Raw genomic sequence first — 23,182 nt, forward strand, 5'->3', positions numbered from 1 at the left:
CGGTACAAAAATCCATATTGTTAGAATTTGTTTGGTGTTGCATCACCCTGTATAGCCCTGCTATTGATCGCAGTCAAAAAAAATATCGATTAATGCTGTATGTTTAAAAAAAACACGGTTTTCAAAGTCATAAAACGTAATCGTATTTTTTTATAAACAACTTTGACTCTACATACTTTAAAAAAAATATAGCCCGCAAACCTGGCACCTTATTTGAAAAGATTGCTCATTTAATGCAGTTTCCAAAATAGTATGAAACGTTGCTATTGTTTCAATTAACAAAAAAGTTATTGCTATTTTAGTACAAAACGACCTCGATGTAAAATTATTTGAAGGAAATTTATCTGACTGAATTTATTAAGGGTAAGTCATGTTGGAATGAGTAAAAGTAAAATAAGTGATGGGGTCAGCCGTGGCAACATAGATATTATAATATTTTCGCATCAAATTCAAATTCAAAATTCAAATTCAAATTCAAATTCAAATTCAAATTCAAATTCAAAATTCTTTATTTGTATAACATAGGTAGGTAGGTATTGATTACATAGTTTTTTACAATGTTTCTCTGTGTTATGTCGTAAGACGTACAAATTTTTCAATGCATATATACAAAAATATAAAATAAAATATAAAAAAAATTGAATGATACAAGCAGGACACAGCATGCACAATACACATAGAAAATCACATATTACATTAATCAGATACAAAATAAGTTAAGTCCTAGATATCAATTTGACCAACAAATTAATCGGACTCAAACTTAAGTTAAGTAATAACTTATATTTATACTCCTCAAGATATTCAGAAACTTTGTAGTAATTTTTATTAATAAGGAACTTATGTAGGTGTTTTTTAAAAGTCAAAATATTTCCGATGTCACGTAGATCATCAGGTAGCTTGTTATATATCTTGGATACCATTCCGAATATACTTTTACTAAAAAGAGCGGTTTTATGCGTTAGTGTTTTTATTTTGTTGCTGCGTCTGCTTAATTTTTCAAATAAGTGAGGATAACTTTTGACGAATATTGCTACCAAACGTTTCATACCATTTTGGAAACTGCATTAAATGAGCAATCTTTTCAAATAAGGTGCCAGGTTTGCGTGGTATATTTTTTTACAGTATGTAGAGTCAAAGTTGTTTATAAAAAAATACGATTACCTTTTATGACTTTGAAAATCGTGTTTTTTTTTAAACATACAGCATTACTCGATATTTTTTTTGACTGCGATCAATAGCAGGGCTATACAGGATGGTGCAACACCAAACAAATTCTAAAAATATGGATTTAAGTACGCAAAAAACTGATCCAAGGTGTCGATTTTCAGCAAATTTATAAAAGTGTCAATATCTCGAAAATTATCGCGTTTTTACTAAGGTCATTTTGTGATATTCTGGCCTCTCATGAGCTGACCTATCAGCCCTTTAAGGGATGACGTTGACTTTTGGGACACCCTGTACAGGGATACATACTTTTTCCATCGGTAACAATCCCAGTTGCTCAGCAAATTCCCATGTTATTGTGTCATGTTTTTTTTTTTTTTAAACTAGGACTCAATTTTCAGAGTCTTTGTCCCGTCTGGTTGGTGACACAAAAAATGCGTACTCAGCACTATGATTTAACTTTTTGTGAATGTAGCCATATTCCTCTAGGCAATCATAAGCTCGTCAACAATCAATATGTATAGAAGTACCTGGCGCCATATGTTTCATTTTATAAGCGAGATTAATGTTTTAGAATCCCGCTTATTATCGGGTCACACCTAGGGAATACAAGCCCGGGATCCCGCTCCCCGGGATCCCGGGATCCCGGTCATTTTCCAGTCCCGAAATTTTTGAGATTAAAATTTTCCAATCCCGGGATTTTTGGGATTGACAAAAAAAGGGTAAATTAGTATGTAAGGGTATTCTCGTAGCTTTTTTGTCATTAGTTAAATGTGAAATGATTGTTTTCTACCCGTGTGACGTCACAGATGTGATAATTTTTAAAAAAAGTTTTCGTCTGTTTATGAAAAATTTTACTTTTTTTTTAAGTTAAAGTTTTGCAATTGGCAAGGTCCAAAAAAAAATAATAGATTATTTTGTTTGGTCTAATAGGGCAATTATTAATCATATTAGACCTACTTAAAAAAGAGTCAAGTACCCTATTGTTTATCTTTTTTTTAAGAAGTATATTTTTTTTTTCAACTAAGTGTAGTCTGACAAAGTTAAATTATAAATACTGTGTCTCCAATAAACCTAAAAACATTGATTCGTTAGACTTGTTTTTGTTTGTGACCTTAATCCCGGGACTATCCCGGGATCCCGGGATTGTCTTCATCCAGTCCCGAAATCCCGGGATCCCAAATAAAGGCCGGGATTGTATTCCCTAGTCACACCTCAACTCTGAGATCGTCGCTATCGTTTTCGATCATCCCTATAACCCAGTGCTCTTCTACTCTTCTTTTATTAAATTTAAGCTTCCCGAATTTACTCGTCGAATTTGCTAAATTTTTCATAGCCCTCCAATCATTTCGTATCCTCCAATATAAATCGTTATAATCGCTTCTTTAATAATTCTTGTGTTTTATTTACTTAGATACTAAAAATAATATGACAGAGGAAAAAGGAAAGTCTAAGGCCAAATCGAAAGCCAAGTCACGAGCAAAATCTAAAGCTAAATCAAAAGCTAAATCAAGAGCGAAATCTAAAAACAAATCTAGAGCAAAATCAAGGGCTAAGTCGAAACAAAAGTCAAAAATGAAATCTAAAATGAAGTCAATGGCAAGCCTAAAGAAGAAAGGAGGAAAGAAAGGTCACAAAATGATGATAGGTCCAGATGGGAGAAAGCTAGAAGCCAGAATATTTAATTTCATGGTTATCTATAATTTTTCACATATTTTAAACATTTTCTAGATTTTGTCTCCGTTTTCCATTCGTATCTTTCAAACACCATTACTTTGGTCTAACTAAAATTCACCGATCGTCAGCATACATAAAACACTTAAGAAGTAACTCTCCCATTCTCAATCATATTTCCCTCTGGTCTATCTATGGACGGATTATTCTTTTGATATCATATTCTATGTACTTAAGACAGTTTCTATGGAAAGATTCTCCTTTGGGCAGATTCTACTTAGGACAGATTCTACTTAGGACAGATTCTACTTTGGACTGATTCTACTTTGGAGTACTTTGGAAAGATTCGACTTTTTGACATTGGTCTTGTCATTTATCAAATTTCTGGGTGTGTGGTACGGTCAGACGCAGAGAAACCTGACCGCCCTCTCATAGTAATAATGCTTTTGAGGGGGGTCAGGTTTCTCTGCCCCTTACTGAACATTTCTTTTGGTAGAAGGATAAAAATCAATACTGCCAGTTATCTTACCAATCTTTAAAGAGAGATCCCTAATTAAGTAGCTATTTGTTAATTTTATTATTCTATTTCCCACTGCGACTGCGATGTGCACCTATTTTCAAATAGGTGCACATCGCAGTACGTACGAAAATTTTGGGACGAAAAGACTGATGATTACCAGGCGATTTGGGGATTAATTCGTACCAGCCGATGCGATGATTACTGGACTTTGCGATTTCATCGTCAATATATTTTGGAATCGATTCGTCAAGGACTGGGGATTCAAGGAAACGAAGCCATCTTTTAGTGTGTGTGTGCACTGAGGGACTACATGTTTTTTTGTAGGTTTGGTAACTAAAACGTTTAGTAAAAGTTGTAACTTAATTTGTAAAACGAATGCTGGCATTTGTAAACAATTTTTTCAAAAGTTATTCGACATTAATGTGGTCCCTCAGAACAAAAAAAATATTTTCAAATTCTAGAAAAGTAATTACTTTTGAGGAATCCTTTGTTACTACATAATTAGTAAAAATCATTTAAAGCTGTACACCTCGATCAAAAACATAAATTTACTTTGATTATATCGTATTCCAGTAGCTTTTTTTTTGTCTCTGAGGGACCACTTTTTATTGGCTTAAAAATACTAATTATGACATTTAACAACATTAAGATTTCTATATGTTTTAGTAAAATTTACAAGAAACATTATATCAGTGAAATAAGTAGATAATTAAGTGTAAATTTCATAAATTTCGTATTAATTTATGGTCCCTCAGTTCATACACTATAGAATTATAAATTCATTAAAATATCAAAAAATCCAAGGAAATCTGCTATGTTGCACTTATTACAAATTATAATAAAAAACCGGCCAAGTGCGAGTCGGGCTCGCGCACAAAGGGTTCCGTAGCTTAAATCAACCTATCTCAAAAACTATAAGAGATACTTTGATCAAACCAAAAATCGTTGAAAGAGTTAATTAGCATGCATCACCTCTATTTTTTTTAGAATTTTATACCCCGTAGTTATAAAAATAGAGGGGGGGGGACATACTTTTTACGACTTTGAGAGCTGATATCTCAAAAACCGTTCACTTTAAGAAAAATGTTTTTTAGAAAACTTTATATCATTTTAAAAGACCTTTCCATTGATACCCCACACGGGTATGTACATCGAAAAAAAAAATTTCATCCCTCAGTTACATGTATGGGGGGCCCCACCCCCAATTCTTTTTTTTACTATTTAGTGTCATATTTTTGTAGCGGTTCATACAACACATATTCCCATCAAATTTCATCACTGTAGTACTTATAGTTTCCGAGTAAATCGGCTGTGACAGACGGACAGACGGACAGACGGACAGACGGACATGACGAAACTATAAGGGTTCCGTTTTTGCCATTTTGGCTACGGAACCCTAAAAATGGTTTTACTAAAGGAAAATAATCATTTATCATAGATTAAACACTCATTCAACAAGTTATTAAATTTTTTCCAATTCCCTTATATTGCAATTTTAGGTTATGTTTTTTATTAGGGTGACCGCATACTAAAAAAGTTTCAATTGATTTCAATATATGATTTATACAGTTTCAATTGATTTCAATATATGATTTATACAGGGTGGCCCAAACAGTTACGTCCAAAGGAAAAAAATTGATTCCTTAGGTCAAGAGGGTCGTCGTCGTCATCAAATCGTGTGGTCATTGTTAATGTTATTAGGGTTGCTAATCGTTTGAGACATAATTATCCCCAAAGTTATTGTGGGAAACGTTTTTATGTAAGGCAATACCAAATCTAGCTGTCGGACTGAAGCCGTCACAGAGTACATTGTAGCCGTCATTCTCTGTCAAAGCACTCAAAGTCAACATGTCATAGGACCTAAGTCTGTTGTTCCTCCAAATATTGACCAAAAGATTATCATCAATAAAATCGCGACAAAGTAGACTCAGGCTTATTATTGATTATCTTATTAATTAATTCTTAACAAGTCGAAATTAAACAAAATTAAAACTAACGATGTAATCTATTAAACTGATTATTTATTAACATCCTCCGATTATGCTCATCATTCCTGTTAACTGCATACACAGGTTCCTCTTCATCAGATGATGAATCATCATAAAAAAAACCTAGCTGGTGGTACAGGGTCTCTCATTTTTTTTACATAATATATTTTATGCAGCTATGCCTTAGCCACTTTAATGGGCTGCACTCTTCTTAGTTCTGTCCTTATTTTCATTGATAAATTTCTGTATTTGAGTGATTGCAAAATTTCTGAAAACAAGGTTATTCAATTAAAGAGTTACCTAGGTTACTTTGATATTAGATTGCTGCGCTGGACCGGCAACCGGCAGGTAGCCGGTAGTGGCTGGATAAGGAAGGCCGAGGGCACAGTGTTGTACATGGGCGCTCCTTGGGAGAGCCCATGGCTAGAAGTGGACGCTTATTTGGTGGTGGAGATGATCATTACACCTACAACATAATAATAATTGGTACTTACTTTGTCGTCGGAGGCAGTAAGAAAGGTTCTAGTTTTAAAGCCAACACACGAGCCACATTTTTGAGACCTGGAACCTATCCAAGAACGAGTTCTCATCCCAAGTTGCGAATCTATCAGTTCTCTGAAAGTACACCTTTCTCTTCATATTTCGTAAGTTCCGTACTTACTCCACCTCAATCTCAATGTAATATAATAATAATATAATATAATATATATCGTTAAAGTTATGACGTCATTTTAACTATAGTTGAATGGTGCAACCCATTTTTCGCTTAACCGATGCTTTGACAGACGATTTGACGTTTGTAATCGTTAAAGTTTAATGGTGCAACGCACCCTTAGGGCGGCTTGCGTAACGTATGATAATTGTGTTTAAGGGTAAAATAAACACATTTAAGTTGTTAAATGCAATTAACGTCTTGCATAGCAAAAATTTTGTTCTTAAATACGTTTATCGAAGTGTCAAAGATAAATACCCAAAATTGGCTGTTTAGCGCCGCTAAATACGTTTAGTGGCATTGTATCTGTCAAAAACGGCGGCATTGAAGCATGTCGTACCTATTCCTAGCACCATTACAATTCCTAATTTTGGACCCTTTCTCACCACGCTGGTCCACTGAGAGTTGGTGTGTTCACATATCAAGATGTGCTTAATCTAGATATGTAGGTTTCCTCGCGATGTTTTCCTTCATTCATGGTATTGCTTGATATTGGTGAGCCACTTTTTCCACTCATACTTACTTTGAGTTTTATCACAAACTGAAATGAAATTCCAACATCTGTAGGTATGCTAACGCAACGCTTTCATAGGAGAACAGAACTAGAGGGGATATGGAGAGGACAGAGGAGTTGCAGAAGAGGGAGAAATCAATTCAATTCTTATGTTGTACAGATCTTGGCATTGTTATTGTTTGTGTAGTGTCAAGTGTCACTTAGTGACAGTGTCAGTAAAATTTTGACGGCATTTGTTTCTGTTCACGCATTTTTCTAGCCGTAAACATTTAAAAACTTAAAAGTTTAGATGAAAATATGCATAGAATGAAACGTAACACATGCTAAATACGTTTAGCTAAATTACAACTTCAAATGAGCCGTGCAAGACAATACGAATTGTGTTTAGTATAAATACGTTTATTGAGATAAATGCGTTTAGCTAATTAAAATTAAAATATATTTAAATAGGAAGTCACGCAAGCCGCCCTTAATGTTGTTTAATGTCATAATTAGTATTTTTTAAGCCAATAAAAAGTGGTCCCTCAGAGACAAAAAAAAGCTACTGGAATACGATATAATCAAAGTAAATTAATGTTTTTAATCAATGTGTACAGCTTTAAATGATTTTTACTAATTATGTTTTAACAAAGGATTCCTCAAAAGTAATTACTTTTCTAGAATTTAAAAATATTTTTTTTGTTCTAAGGGACCACATTAATGTCGAATAACTTTTGAAAAAATTGTTTACAAATGCCTGCATTCGTTTTACAAATTAAGTTACAACTTTTACTAAACGTTTTAGTTACCAAATCTACAAAAAAACATGTGGTCCCTCAGTGCACACACAAACGTTTAAAATTTTGATGCCGGGTGCCAGAGAGATAAATTTATTATGGATGTCTGCTTGTTTGTCTGTTGGTAGGCTGGAGTTCTGGTAAGCGTCCGTAGTCGAGCGGGCCTCAGTGATCGTAACTGATCGCTGAGGTTAAGCAACAACTGACACGGTCAGTCATTGGATGGGTGACCAATTTCAAGTGGTGCTTTTCTGGACGCTTCCGTGCTTCGGACGGCACGTTAAGCCGTGGGTCCCGGTTGCTGCTTCGGTAGCAGTCGTTAAGCCTAGTCAGAGGCCTTCGGGCGGCTTGAAAACATCTGACAGTCGGGTTGCCCACTTACCCGACAACTCTCTCAGCACAAGCCTGCTTGTGTTGGGGTCCACCAACCCGCACTTGGCCAGCGTGGTGGACTAGGCCTAAACCCTTCCTTGATTGGAAGGAGACCCGTGCCCCAGCAGTGGGGACGTAATGGGTCGTGATGATGATGATGAGGCTGGAGTTGATGAAGAGTTCAAATTTTGAGAAATTTAGTTCTAGTCCGATGTTTTGGAATTGTTTGATCATGAAGTCAAGGTCTTGAAGAGCGGTGCTGGCTTCGTCTCCTATGGATCCATCATCGACATACCACACGTTGAATTAAGATTTAATTTTGGTTATTACCGGATGAATGGCCAATCTGAATATCGCTGGACCGAGTGGGTCTCCCTGCTGACACCCAGCCGCCGAGTAAAGGAGGTGGTTCCTGTATACTAATTTTGTTTTTTCCCCGTAACATTGCCACATGTAGTGGTATATTTCAGGAACCACCTCCTTGATCTGAGTCAGCAGAGCTTACCTCTCAACCGAGTTGAAGGCGTTCCTTAAATACACTTGCAGCAGCACCTCGCCCGCGCCGCTTGTGAGGAACGCGCGCGCCGCGTGGACCGCCGCCTCACACCCTGCTTTACTGCCGAAACCTAGCTGGGTGGGCGGGAACTTGTCCGACAGTATTGGCGCGATATGTTTGCAGTATATTTTAGAGACCACGCGGCGGATTACGTTTCCCACAGCGATAGGTCTTATCCCACCGTACATTTTTTTGAGAGTGGTTATCTCAGTGCAAACCTTTCCCGACAGCATGAGGTTCACTAGCTGTGTCACGCTCTCGAGCACGACTCGGCCAGTGTCTCCCGTTGTGTCATAGATAAGGTCTTTATAATGTTGGGGCGAGCGTCCGTCGAGGCCACCAGCCGAGCCGCCCCGGAAGGACGCGACTGCGGCCTGCACGTCTTCAACCCGGGCTGTCAGGGTGCGCTCGGTGGGGTGGGGCGGTGGTGGAAGCTACGAGGTTGGTGATGGAAGCGGGTGTTTTGACTCCTGGGTAGACAGTCTCTGCTAAGGTAAAACCGCGTCGGACGAAAACAGAAGTTGGGCGGCTCCCTTGATGTCGCCCGCATTTATCTTTCGTTCCATAAGTTGTGTGGTGTTTCGCTGGGGGAGTCTGCTTGATGGTTGTCGGCGGTTTCTGTGGGATGAGTGCAGTTGTTTTTTATTTTTTGTGTTAGGGAGCCGCCCGACTTCCCGTTCTTAGTCACATGGAGGGTCCGGTAAGAAAACTTTAAAAAAAGCTCCCAGCTGCTGACGTCATTATTTTCTATGGTTTGGCGGATGCATTTGGACAGAGAGGCCGCCACCGTATTCGTATTGTGGTCTGTGGGGACATGGGCGGGCGGCGGCGGTGGCTGCATGGACGATGGTTGGCGGTGTTGTTTGCAAAAATGTATCTTGAGGCCTCTCTGTCCCTTGAAAAAACGTAGCTGGGAGCAGTCAGGACACCTCACTTGTTCCTGCGACGCCGCAACATTACTGCTGTAAAGGGCGGGCAGTCTGCTTGAGACATGCACTGTTGTTTCAACTAGGTTAAAATTAAATTAAGCTACTATAGGTACTAAAAATATAAATATATAATTATAAAACATAATAATTGAAAAAAAAAAACAAAAAACCTTAACAAATACTATTAATCACTGCACTACGCTCTTAGTTCAAATATGATTAAGGTTGTCCTCTGTGGTGGGCACTCGGCACTTAAATATTGACTCGGATAGTTAGAGTGAAACTATCGTTTGTAATTGTTCATAATGATTTTCTTTATTTTTCCAGCTAACCGAAATTGTTAATTTTTCACTGTCCAATTGTCAACAACATGTGTCAAAACATAAACAAAAGCACATTAAAAGGCCAATTCTTAGAATAACAACAGCAAATAAAATATGACATAAACATAACCGCCCACCAAGGACACAGTTCTTGTAATTAAGTACTAACATTTATGTTCTCAATCATTTAATCAGCTACAGGAAGAAAAACACAATTTTTTAACTGGCCTTTTTAATTCGCCATTTTTCGTTTTTAAAGTGACCACTCTAACAACTTTGTCCAATCCGGGATGTACTGCAATTATTCTACCATAAAGCCAACGATATGGAGGAAGACCGTCCTCTTTTACTACTACTATGTCGCCAACATTTACGTTTTGTCTGCCCGATGGCAAAAACTTAATTATATAGTCTTTCGACCATTGCCGCCAAAAGTCTTGCAATATTCGTTGTGCGTATTTCCATCTCCTCAAAGAACTAATATCGGAGGACTCATAACTTCTGTCTGGAGGTGTGAGAAGGGGCTCTCCTATCAGAAAATGACCGGGGGTTATGACATCCCAGTTCTCTATATCCTCCTCCATAGTAGCTAGCGGCCTAGAATTGAGAAAAGCCTCTATTTGAGACAGCACGGTAAACATCTCTTCGATGTTAAAGTCGAGCTTCCTATAACCCGTCGCAAATGGTATTTAACTGACTTAACACCTGCTTCCCATAAACCTCCGAAATTAGGGCTATGAGGCGGTATGAAGTTCCATGTACAATTATTGTTAGCTAACAATTCTGAAATATTTTGAATGATTCCATGCTCTTCAGTAAACAGCCTTTTTAAATCATTTGAAGCCCCAACAAAGTTCGGCCCGTTATCGCTCCATAGCTCAGAACAAGGACCACGTCTACTGATAAATATTTTGTACGATTGCAAAAAACCTTCTGAAGACCAATCCGAAACTTCTTCAAAATGAACGGCACGAGTTGACATACATATAAAAAGACAAATATATCCCTTGTTAGATTTGTGTCCTCGCCCTTTCGTTGATCTGATTTGAACCGGGCCCGCATAATCCACACCACTGTACTTAAACGGGCGAGCTGGTGGCACTCTCACCGAGGGCAACTGTCCGATCACCTGATTACTCGTAGCTGCCTTGTTCTTTACACATATTTGCACTTCCTATACAGGGTTATTGGTAAGTAGACCAAATACTTTCAGGAGGTGATAAAGGAAGGTATTTCCAGTCGATTGAACCCAATACGACGACCGAATGGCGTAGTGGTTAGTGACCCTGACTACTGAGCCGAAGGTCCCGGGTTCGATTCCCGGCTGGGGCAGATATTTGTTCAAACACAGATATTTGTTCTCGGGTCTTGGGTGTTGATATTTATATTTAGTATCTATCCTTCTATGTATTTGTGTAGATATATCAGCTGTCCGACACCCATAACACAGGTTCTACCTAGCTTGGGGTCGGATGGCCGTGTGTGAGATGTCCCCACATATTATTATTATAATAATGCATTATCCAAAACTTAACCAATTCTAAGATATTTAATATTTAAGGTTTTTTTGAATTTTTTGACAAAATTTTATGCATAAAACCGAAAATTAAAACCTAGCCACATTTCAATATTTTTTTTGGTTGTTTTGCATAAGTAACACCTTAATAAACTAATTAAAATAATCAAATGTGCATAATTCGACTTAAATTAGACATAATACCTCAAAATAGTTAAACATTTTATAAAAATATTCAAAACGCAAGAACAAATAAATTAAATTAAAAAAGAATTTCATATGACATTTTTTGTGCACTTCAGCTTAAAAACATGGCCAACTAATAAGCTTTAAAACAAGATAATTCAATATCAAATCGATTAAGGTATCACCTCCTGAAAGGATCAGACCCAGAATTACCCTGTATATAAATTTGCCATGAAGAAGAATAAACATAATTAAATAAATAGTAAGCTGATATCAATAATCATAAATCATCATTACCTAATAGTTATAAAGTAAAGCTTTTTGGTAAAATTTATATAAATCTATTTCTTGAAAAAATCTTCAACCGGTGTTTTGTGTTTTTTAAGTTTAATACAATCTTTTTTGTATTTTTTGTCAAAATTTATGTCACGGGATCGACGGATTCGTGAATTGTGGAAAAGGCTATTTTTGAGCCTCTTATCACTGTGTCGGGCTTCTTAACGCAATTTTTGGATGAAGTAGAACAGGCTTGGTCGCTTTGGTATTTGGACTTCTGTCCAAAGTAGAATCTGTCCAAAATAGAATATGATGCCCAAAGTAGAATCGGTCCATAGTGGACCAAATGCATATTCCTTTTCACATCCGTGAGACAATTATCCATAAACAAATTGAACTGTCAAGCCGAAGCCACACATCCCTGTCTAACACCCCTGTGTACCCGGCACCAGTTGTGCTTAGCATCCACAGTTTAACATACAAAAGTACTAAACTCCCTATAAATGGACGGCAGTGCTCGCGTCAGTAGGAACAGTTATTTATTGCTGTATATTCTTTTCAGTCTTTGCCTTTTACTGGGTACTTTCGAGATGGCTACCGTCGCGTTGACCTAGTCATAGTTATTAGAGACGATGGAGTAGGTAAAAATGAAAAAGTCAAAATGCTTTATTTTGCTCAGCTATGTAAAATGGGACTAATACTGGAACTAGAGCAAGGACAAGTAAGTTATTATTTTACCTTACTAGGAAAAAGCCCGCTTTACTTAACCTGCACATATGCTAGATGTGCACCCTAAGTGCATTGTATTGTACCCGTTCAAAACGGCGATACGGATTTTGGTCCTAATTTTTAAAACACATTTCGTTTCATCGTATTATTTATAGGTACGTGGTAGTAAATATGAAGGTAAAAGTATCGTTTTTCAGATGGCTGAGCACAACCATTTGCTATTTATCAAAGTACATGCTCCAGACATTTTTATTGCAATTCATGGTGAACTCTTCATGTATTTCAAACTTTTCAAAGATATTCGTGTCGAGACTATGGAACAGTCAGCCACGGATAAGATGCTGCCATTTACATCAGCCTTATCTGATAAAGGATTTGTTACATTGATGAGGTAAATAAAAATATTTTTTCACTTTCTACAAAAAAAAAAATCATGATCAATATTATAATAAGGTGTATTATGGCACATTTAAGATACCTTTGCAGCAGCACTACACATCTGTTTTATAAGTCTCGCGGTTTTAGTTAAGGCCGATAGGTTTTTGGATGTGTTTAGGGCCATGCCATACGGGAGCTTTGTGTTGACTGAGCGGTGAAGCACCATCGTTCTACTCATAAATCTAAAAGACATATGCATACGATACTTACTCCGCTGAAATGATTTGCTGTTACAACGCCCGTATGGCATCGCTTAAATTATAGGCTTGAGGTTTTATAACTTCCATTCCCAATTCCATAAATTTTTAGGGTTCCGTACCTCAAAAGGAAAAAAGGAACCCTTAGGCAGCGTTCCCACTACGCCGGACCGGCAGATCTGCCGCGCCGGTAAATCTGCCGGAAGAGCTAGTGGCTGTACAATTTATATGAAGCTATTCACATTATCCCGGGTCCGGCATTTTTACCGAGCCCGGCATTTCTACCGAACGTTTTGTCACTACGAATTGCCGGTAGAACGACCGGGCCCGGAGTAATGTGAACGAGTTTGTGCCGGTATCTGTCCCCCCCTCGCCCCGCCCGTGTTCCACTCACGTCATTCTTCTCGCATGTTCTGGTAAAAGTAGACGTTTAGCATGGATATTCAAGCAGAAACTTTAATTACGCTTGTCCAAGAGAGACCTGTTCTGTGGGATAAGACCGAAGACGTCTATAAAGACAAAAACTTAAAGTTAGCAGCATGGCGTCAATAATTGAAGAACTTTGATTCGTCTCTTCTAAGTTCACCCATTAATGTTTCAAATGTTCCAAGTGAAAATCATTCCCGTAAAATAGGGTGTTTTATTTTATTTTGCCTTCTATTAAGATACCACCACAACACAACAATTTCGTCGTCCATTGTGCGCGCAGGTCCAAATTCAACTGAGGACTGTCTGAATTTCTTCCGGGATCCGATGTAATGTGAACACTCTGTCCGGTGTCTGGTTTTCGGCAGATCTGCCGGTCCGGCGTAGTGGGAACGCTGCCTTATAGGATCACTTTGTTGTCCGGCGTCAGTCCGTCTGTCTGTCACCACCCTTTTTCTAAGAAACGGGTAAAGTTATCAAGCTGATATTCCGCAAAGTAGTAAAATCTATTATTGAAAAAACATTGTTTTTTGGGGTAAGTACCACCTATACAAGTAAAGTGGGGATGATAAATTTATTCCCCGCTGTTTCGATGGTATTTGCAGAATTGACCATGACGTATATCAATGTATGGCAAAATATAATTTCCACTCCAAAGTTAGAGGTTAGTTTTTTGAGAGAGTTTATCTTTGTACAGAGCCCTCAGTGCAACTCAATCCAACTCGCACTTGGCCGGTTTTTATTTGTACAGATTCCCTTTTCTGGAAATGCCTAATTTGCTACTACTTAAATTTTTGCTTTGCCGCAGTCAGTGTGCATAACAAATGTCCGTTTTGCTTTATAGAGATAACTATCCGGGACCACCAGGGTATTCGACATTGGACCGAAGTTACATAGTATACGATGTTTTAACGAGTACTAGACTAGGTGGAATATATGGATACAATCCTTTACAACGGTATGTATGTATAATAATGTCGCAGTCATCTAGTATCCTTTTTGTTTGAATCACTAGCTCGTTCATTGAATGACGCTATTCATTTGTATGACTAGGCCGAACGTTGATTGAAGAAGCGTCACTAAACGTCCAATTAGTTAGCGGATTGTAACATAGATTTTTTGCATAGTTTATTCTGAGGGAAAATGGCGTACAATCCCGCGTGCGTGACTAAACCCGCACGCTATTAAAAACACCCTTAGGTCTTAAGGTAGTAAGAAGTAAGGTACCCACGAGTTCGGAAAAATGGCGACTAATGAAATTGAAGAGGTGGTCACAACACAAAATTGGATTTGATTAAAACACCATAAACAACAATCTAAACGTTCAGGTCCATAATGTTCATTTACCGATATGTCCCCTGGTTCCAGAATGTATCTTTCCCAAAATGGCCCCTGATTCGAAAAGGTAATTTTGTATTAATTCTATACAGACATAAACAGGCAGACCATTGGAGCAAATTGGTTCACAAGTCTTTTATTTACTTACTCAAAAATAAATTCTAATATAAAATATTGATGGAGGCATAATTTTGAAATAACAATGGTACCGATTCTGAAGGGCGCACTTCCTAATTTTAAAATGAGCTAAAATCTCTAAATTTAACTGACAGCGCAAATTTTTGCTATTCTGAAGGCAACGATTTTAACGGCCAACTAAATTTAGAAGGCTCATTTGACGTCTTTAAAATGAGTGTGGCCATGTAGTTAAGGATATTACAATCGAAAATATCGTTTTACTTTTGTAACCTTAAAGAACTCCAAATAAATTTATTTATCCTAAATAGTAGTTGAAAATAATTAAAAGGATTAAATACCCTTCATTTATATTGGTTTTGGTGATAATTTAAAAAATATTTATGTAATATATTCATAATTCATTATTGCAACTGGTAACTCTGGCTAGAAAATGCTTCTATGGTGTTCTATGGACATTTCCGAGTGATTTAAAAAAAATATAATAGAGTAGAGATGGGGTAAGTTGATAAAATAGTGAGAATAATCGAATATAATCGATTATTGCACTAGAATATTTTAAACAATACTTTTTCAGTAAAGTATGTAAGTAGGTACTAAGTTCTACATCTATGTGTTATCCACGATATTTAATGTAAGTACTTACTTACTCACTTAAATGTTACGTTATATACTTAATAATTAAGTAGATGACTGTGTAAGGGATGATATTCATATAAGAATGTGAAAAGTATCGAATACTTACAAAAGCACAAATACCTTATCAGTAGGTACTTTCTTAAGTATTTCCGATGTGTACGTATTTATATTTACCAAAAACGCATATGGTTATAATAAAAGTACCTACCCAGGAATCGATCCAGCATCGATTATTTTTTCATTCAAGCATAGTTCGTAAGCAAGTAACATTGCACTAGGTACATCTCTATGGCGCATGCGCGCTGGGGCTGGGCTGCAAGAGAGGCGCGCCGCCGTCGGCGCGGCTCCATCACCGCCATATTGAATTTTCCGCCGAAAAGTTTGCCGCTATTTTTTTAAAGTATTTTTGTAAAGTCTTTACAATACAAAACAATCATCTATTATAAATTATTATGTTTGTGTTTGCAATATGCAATTGTAAAATCGATAAGGTGCTTGTGTGTAAGTTTACGATTTATTTTAGGAAGTTATTTTTATCAGTTGGGCATCTGGTTACTAACTATCTGGTTACTTATGTTTGTGTTCTAGCGTTTTCGTTTCTAATATTTAAAGTTTTGTGTAAAAAGGTACCTATAAGGATAAGCTTATTCTGTCAACTACCCATACAACTTACCTATACTTACTTTATTTTTCAGTAACAACAACAAAGAAAATCAAAAATCAACCACACCCATAAACTCTTCATGAAACACTGGATACAAGATATTAATTCCTTTCTGAGACAACAATACTAAAACGACCATCAGGCCACCTAGTTACCTACCTACTAACTAGAAGGATAATGGAAATAAGATACAGAAATGAAATCAAGCAATTGTGTATATTGGTGTCAGAAAAATTACTCAACCAGTGTGTGTTGTGTGTGTTATTCACCCAAATAAAGTTTTACGACCATAAAATGTATTTCTTCTTTCATAAAAAGTAATAGTATAGTAGTAAGTACCTATATAGTTTCTTAAAGTCAGGCATATTTTTCAGATGAAAGGTAACCTAGGTAGGTATAACTTGTTTTTTCCTGTAACAAAATAGGTAGTTAAATATTTGAGCTATTAGTAGAGATCACTTTGAGTAAAATATTCTTACAAGTTGAAAGGGGTAAGTAGAGAGTTAGATAGGTACACAGGTAGGTGAGTTATGGTTAAGATGTTCCTCATGTATGTAGAGCCGGTCCGTTTGGAAGAGGAAAGCCGAGATGTTAGGGCTAGTGTAATCCTGAAGTAGATCGGTAGGTGTGTTGATTAATTTTTAGACCTACAACTATAACTTAAGTTGTTTTAAGCAACCCGGTTCATGCCTACCTTGTCAGTAACACGTTTTTCAGTCATTCAGTCCAAAGATCAGAAATGATAATATGACAAAACAGAGTCACTTTCACATCGTAGTTTCGCAAAAAATAATAAGTTAGCGTCGTTGCAATTAGCTTTACATGCTTAAACAACACATCAGCTCTAAGTTAAATCCATATTTATGCACCTACAACAACAATTTCCCATATATTTCACGGTTTTACTTTTAGAAATTTTAGTATAATTTTAACAGGCACCTGTTTAGACCCCTTTTAAATTTAGGAAGAAAGTTGCTAATTTTAAGTTGACAGCGCTAAAAATGCCACCTTCAGAATACCAATTCGACCATCTAACCTAAGTTGAATAGTTTTAACGCTGTCAGATTCAAAATTTAAAGTGACGTCTCTAATTTTGGAGATAAACGGTGCCTTCAGAATGCCAAATAAATTTAGAGAGAATGTAAGCGTTTTTTGACAGCGTTAAAATTAGAATGTGCCCTTCAGAATCGATACCAATGTACAGTTCTCCCATATTAATAATGCGCATGCAAATCTTCGCAAACTGTCGTATTCCCGGAAACACCCGAATCATTGAATCGTACAAAGCACTTGCATTTTGATCCTTGTTCGAAAGAAATAGTAGTCAATATCATGTGACACATAATCGAAAACAATTTGGGCGGTCGGTGGCTGTCACCGATCAGTCAAGGGTCTCAAGGTCAAGATCAATATTACTTTTGTGGAATTATAAAGAGCTGCAATTACACATCGTTCTTGTTATTTTTTTCAAATGTGAATTTAATTTCAACTTTAATTATTTTTGACGATGCCATATTATGAGGCACATTTAAGAATAAAATATACGTCACATTGATAGACTTCACTTTGCCAATTAAGCCACACCCGAAAGACCAAGTTTGTAATTGTAATATTATTGTGAATGATTAGCGCTGTAAATACTTTTGAACTGAGATTTTAATGTAAACATTTTTATTAATGTGAAATAATCAGTGCTGTAAATACTTTTGAACTGAGATTTAAATTTTTTAATATAAACCTGTGTTTTAAATCCATTTCTCTTTATAATATAAACCTTGTGATATTCAAACCTTCTTTCATCCATCTTTACATCAGCTTCAGTAAGACACTTGAAAAGTACCTACTGTAACATTTTCGAAGTAAATTTTAATATTATGGAATATTATGAATTATCGAATCAAATTTCGTTACTGATAAATCAATTATCTCTTTTAGCACCAATTACATAATTCTACTAAAATTTCATGAAGAAAATGCACTTAACCACTCTAAATATATAATAGTTTTCTAACGCTCGGGAATACGACCGTTGCCGAACAATGACGAAGATTTCTATGTGCATTATCAATTTTGGGGAACTGTACTTAAATTAAAAATAAGATCTGACATTTATTTGAATCACATGCATATTCCCTATTTCGGAGAACTTGGTTACAAAGTGGACACAAAATATCTCTGAAAACGCTGAAAATTTGAATCAGGGGACATTCATGGGAAGGGTCATTTTGAGGAAAGAAAATAACGGACCTGATACTAACAGGTTGGACGCATATGATGTGATATCTGTTGTATTTATACTGGTACTGGACTAAGATTAAATGTCACGAATTTGATGAATTTAAAAATAATTACAGTATGGTACAACTGAACCTTATCACAGATGTTTTTGCACTTCACGATGGACCATTCTTCTTAGTAGAAAATCAAGAAACTGACAAAATAAATGCAAGGCAGGTATGTGGTATGAAATAGGCCTTTTTAACTGCCTTTTACATAAAAGTTATCAAAGTCCTGCAATTTTTATTTTGCTGTAGCTTGAAACTGTATTACGATTGGTTTGTATTTTGTAAACGTTTTGTTCTCTAGATGATTTACAGTTTAGGTAATATACTTTGTAGACATGGACTTAGATTCATTTTAGGCATTTTGATTCGGTGAGGCAACGTTATCAAAAAGTTTTTTTTTTCAGATTCTGTTTGAAACTTGGACGGGCATTTCTAATTTAATTAAATATCAACCACTTCATATTATAAATGAGTACTTGGGAGATAGGGTATGATGGCTTTAAATAATTTAATCTTTTCTGATGAGATAGTGAATATAATTGTGAACTTAACAACTTGTGAGCCCCCTGATTTTTATCATTATGTTAACTAAATCTAAAGTTTTTTTAAGTGTCATACTAACTTATTTTTATTGTCAGTACGAAGACATGATGGGAAATTAATAGCAGATGTCCTCTATCACCTTGTTTGACGACAAATTAACCTTTATAAAGTGTGTTGTTTTTCGGACCCGAGAAAAACCCCCATATGTGGGGTCAAATCCCAATATTCTAGAAATGGCGGCCATTTTAAAGTTGCATTGAATTTTTTTAATGAAAATTTTAAGCAGTTGTGGTTATTTTTATTGGATAGAGATGACTTTTTGCGTATAAAAGCATTTTATTTCATGTCCGTAAGGCATGTAAATGACTTAAATAAGATTTTCTTAAAGAAGAAGAAAATCTTATTTAAGTTACTTAGACCTCCACATATGGGAGTTTTTTCTCGATCAAATTACTCGTAGAAAGTTTTTCGGGTCCGAAAAACAACACACTATATATTAATATTTTTTATTCCTATTTCAGGTAGCAATGTTCTTTGCATTTTATGGATTTCTAAATTTAGCTATGGCAATGTTGGCACTTATGGGTCTCATGGTGTTTGCTGCAGACGAATTGCATAAATCAGAAAGTGTGATGACGTTAGTAACCATTTGTATCTGATATTTAGAAAAAGTATTTATAATTATTATATATTATAGTAAAACCATTTTAAGTGTGCGTGCATAAGTTCTAATTCGAAACAAAAAAAGTCTAGTCTATCTAAAAAAAGTTGTTTTTGCAACTCTATGGTGACCTTAACTTCATAAAGAATTCCATATTTGAATATGTTGCGGTGAAATGAAAAATTTCGGTTACCGTAAAACGGGGTGAACAGGGTTCCAGGGGGCAATAGGGTCTCAAACAGTGGCGGCTGGTGCCTCAGATACCCGGTGGTTCACTTTATGGGTGTAGTAAATTTTGGAAGAAAAATAGATTATTACAATTAGACCTAAAAAAATATACCTAAAAAAAAAGTATATTTTACCTTATTTATATTTTAAATCAATTCTGCGTTCCTTTTTTGACGCGAAATTGCTTCTCCGCCGAAACGAAAACAACACACGGAAAGCAAAATAAAGCATTTAGTCTCTCACACCCACATAACCATTTCTTTATATTGTACATTTCACTTTTGAAAATACACTTATAAGTTTATTTGTTGTTTTGCACTCCTGTTCTAAGTTGAGAAAAGGCCGAGGCGGCAAAGCAGATTTAATGTCCAGTCTATTTTGAAATGACCTTTTGCTTTTTATGAGGTCAATATTGTATTTTGCACTCATTTTCACTCACACACACATACACACTCACGAAATCTTTACTACTTTCTTAGTTAATAAATCATTAGAGTAACAAATTAATTACGTATTCGCGCGCGAAAGGTGAAACTGTGACAATGAGATGACAAGTGCATCGTTCGTAGGTCACGCCACCGGTCAAGGCCACCGCTTGTTGTATTCTTTAAATATACAGGTTAGCCCAAACGTGGCCCAAACAGTGACGTCCAAAGGAAAACCATTGATTGCTTAGGTCAAGGAATAGCCAAATCACCCCCATGTATGTTCAGCAATTTTTAGTAGTTATGATGTTTTTACTATTTTTCTAAGAAAATCCACCTCAGTGGATCAATTATTATTTATTATTTTATTGGATAACTTTTTTTCATTTTTGTGACATCCTCTTAAATTGTTCTTTTAACCATAAAAGTTTCAGCTTCCTAGCTGTAATGTAAGTTAGTTATGTTTTTTTCTAAAGTTCGAATGTTACGATCGAGCTAGTCTGCTCTGAATTTTCAACTTGAAATAAAATTTTGAAAAAGAAGATCTCATGATCTATCTATCTCGTTATTCTGATATGGGAGATCAGAACTAGTTTTATTTCTGTTCGCCGTGGACAAATTTTCCATACAACAAACTTACTTTTGGAACCTTGCGGAGTTTTTAAAATTAATAAGGGACGGCCCAACGAACGCCCAACGATGGATATTTATCATACATAATGATTCGTTGGCCCGGTCTGTACGCAGCTTCACTCACACTTGTAATAAAAAAAAGATTATATTTTTCATCACGACCCACGGAAAATATTAATAAAATGAATACGTTATTCTTACTGCATAAAAGCCAATATATCTAGTATTACTTTTCTTGCATAACTTTTCAGCGCTTTTGGAATTATTTCATCCAGAAAATCACAAAACAAATTAATTACGTAGCGTCAGCCTCTTCGCAAAAATTTACAACTTAAATAACTCACAGAGTATGAAATGACAAATCGTTAGTTCCATATTTTGACCACCGGAACAGATAAGATTGGGGCACTGTAATTTAGCTTCAAAGTTCAAAACTGACCCTTACGTCCCGTTTTACATGCTGTCCCGTTTGACCTTTTTATATGGGTCTTGTCATTTGGCAGCGACATTTTCAAATATGAATCTAAGAATGTGTCCGCACAGCGATATTTCACCGCGTGGTTTTTTTCTCGCAATTCTGTAACACACACATACTGTAATCGAGTATCGGTGGGTACAGGCGTCGGAATAAAATTTTCGTGAAATATCGCTGTGCGGGCACAGCCTAAATCTCAGATATCAGTCTAAATAAAGATATTAGTATTGCAAACTAAAAAGTTTATTTGTTTTATTTGTTAATTTCTTCCTGTAAAACTCAAAAAAGTCCTACTGCATCTACAGGCAAATTATTTGCTCGGAGCCTACATTTACCAACACGACCAATCGAAGGAAATACTTGACCCTAAACAAGTTCATATGTCCTAATTGCAAATATTATGACATATGCCCGTATGCAATGGTTAACGATTTCTGCAAAGAAAGTCGTGTGAACGATCATGTGCATACTCTTGCTAAGACGTTCGTCTACCCGACAGTCGTGTTTATATGGTGTGAGTACATACATAGGCACTTACTTCTCGGTCGCTTTTGTCCATCAACCCTAGATACAATTTGGATATTGTATTGAAAAAATGGCTTATCAGCGTATACATTGATTAAAACTTCAGGACCATAAAGTTGAATGGACAACATTTCAAAAAACTAAAGCTGATATAAATCGAAAACCATTTCAAGATTTAGCCCTAAAGGCCACAAAAAAAATGTTTTTGTATTTTTTGGATGTATCATTTTCGAGAAAATCATAAAATAGTAAAAAAGTGCTGATGACGTCATGTATCAGGTGCGATGCATTTTGATGATCAAAGCCTATAGATTTAAAAACAAAGTAACTGTCACTTTAATTTTTGACTGACGTTGACGTTTTATCATGATGTTGTTGTTTATTTGGGTCATCTTTTCTGACACTTTCTGACTATTTTTTTTAATTTATCATATAAAATGGTTAGTACGTATTAAGAGGTGACCTCTATATAATATGTCCCAGAGCATGACATCGCCTACACAGCTGAAACAATGCTTCTGAAAAATGCTTCTGCTTATTTTTTTTACATGATATGCAGGTACAGTTCCCCAAAATTGATAATGCACATAGAAATTTTCGCCATTGTTCGGCAACGGTCGTATTTCCCGAGCGCCAGAAAACGATATGTATTTAGAGTGGTTAAGTGCATTTTCTTCATGCATTTTTTTTAGATTTATGTGTTTGGTGCTAAAAGAGATATTGATTTATCAGTAACGAAATTTGAGTCGATAATTCATAATATTGTCATAATATTAAAATTTACTTCAAAAATGTTACAGTACTTTTCAAATGTCTTACTCAAGCTGGTGTTAATATGGATGAAATAAGGGTTGAATAACACAAAGTTTATATTAGAAGAAGAAATATGGATTTCAAACACAGGTTTACATTAAAATCTCAGTTCAAAAGTGTTTACAGCGCTGATCATTCACAATAATATTACAATTACAAACTTGGTATTTTGGGTGTGGCTTTATTGGCCAAGTGAAGTCTATCAATGTGACGGACGTATATTTTATTCTTAAATGTGCCTCATAATATGGCGTCGTCAAAAATAATTAAAGTTGAAATTAAATTCACATTTGAAAAAAATAACAAGAACGATGTGTAATTGCAGCTCTTTATAATTCCACAAAAGTAATACTGATCTTGACCTTGAGACCTTTGACTGATCGGTGACAGCCACCGAACGCCCAAATTGTTTTTGATTATGTGTCACATGATATTGACTACTATTTCTTTCGAACAAGGATCAAAATGCAATTGCTTTGTTTAAGGCTCTTACGATTCAATGATTCGGGTGTTTCCGGG

The 23,182-nt window shown here is 36.0% G+C and overlaps 1 protein-coding gene across 1 annotated transcript in view; it reads left to right on the top strand.

Moving 5' to 3' along the window:
- Positions 1-23,182, top strand: part of LOC105380711 (anoctamin-1) — a 67,420-nt gene that overhangs the window by 29,450 nt on the left and 14,788 nt on the right. Inside the window, exons 2-9 of the mRNA XM_048632683.1 lie at positions 2,582-2,859; positions 12,072-12,230; positions 12,436-12,629; positions 14,144-14,257; positions 18,430-18,529; positions 18,765-18,848; positions 19,425-19,540; positions 21,631-21,839. Of these exons, the coding sequence (XP_048488640.1) occupies positions 2,596-2,859; positions 12,072-12,230; positions 12,436-12,629; positions 14,144-14,257; positions 18,430-18,529; positions 18,765-18,848; positions 19,425-19,540; positions 21,631-21,839 (1,240 nt within the window). The 5' untranslated portion in view covers positions 2,582-2,595. The remainder of the gene's footprint in view (positions 1-2,581; positions 2,860-12,071; positions 12,231-12,435; positions 12,630-14,143; positions 14,258-18,429; positions 18,530-18,764; positions 18,849-19,424; positions 19,541-21,630; positions 21,840-23,182) is intronic.

This window comes from Plutella xylostella, chromosome Z (assembly GCF_932276165.1).
Source record: "Plutella xylostella chromosome Z, ilPluXylo3.1, whole genome shotgun sequence".
Taxonomy (NCBI): Eukaryota; Metazoa; Arthropoda; class Insecta; order Lepidoptera; family Plutellidae; genus Plutella; species Plutella xylostella.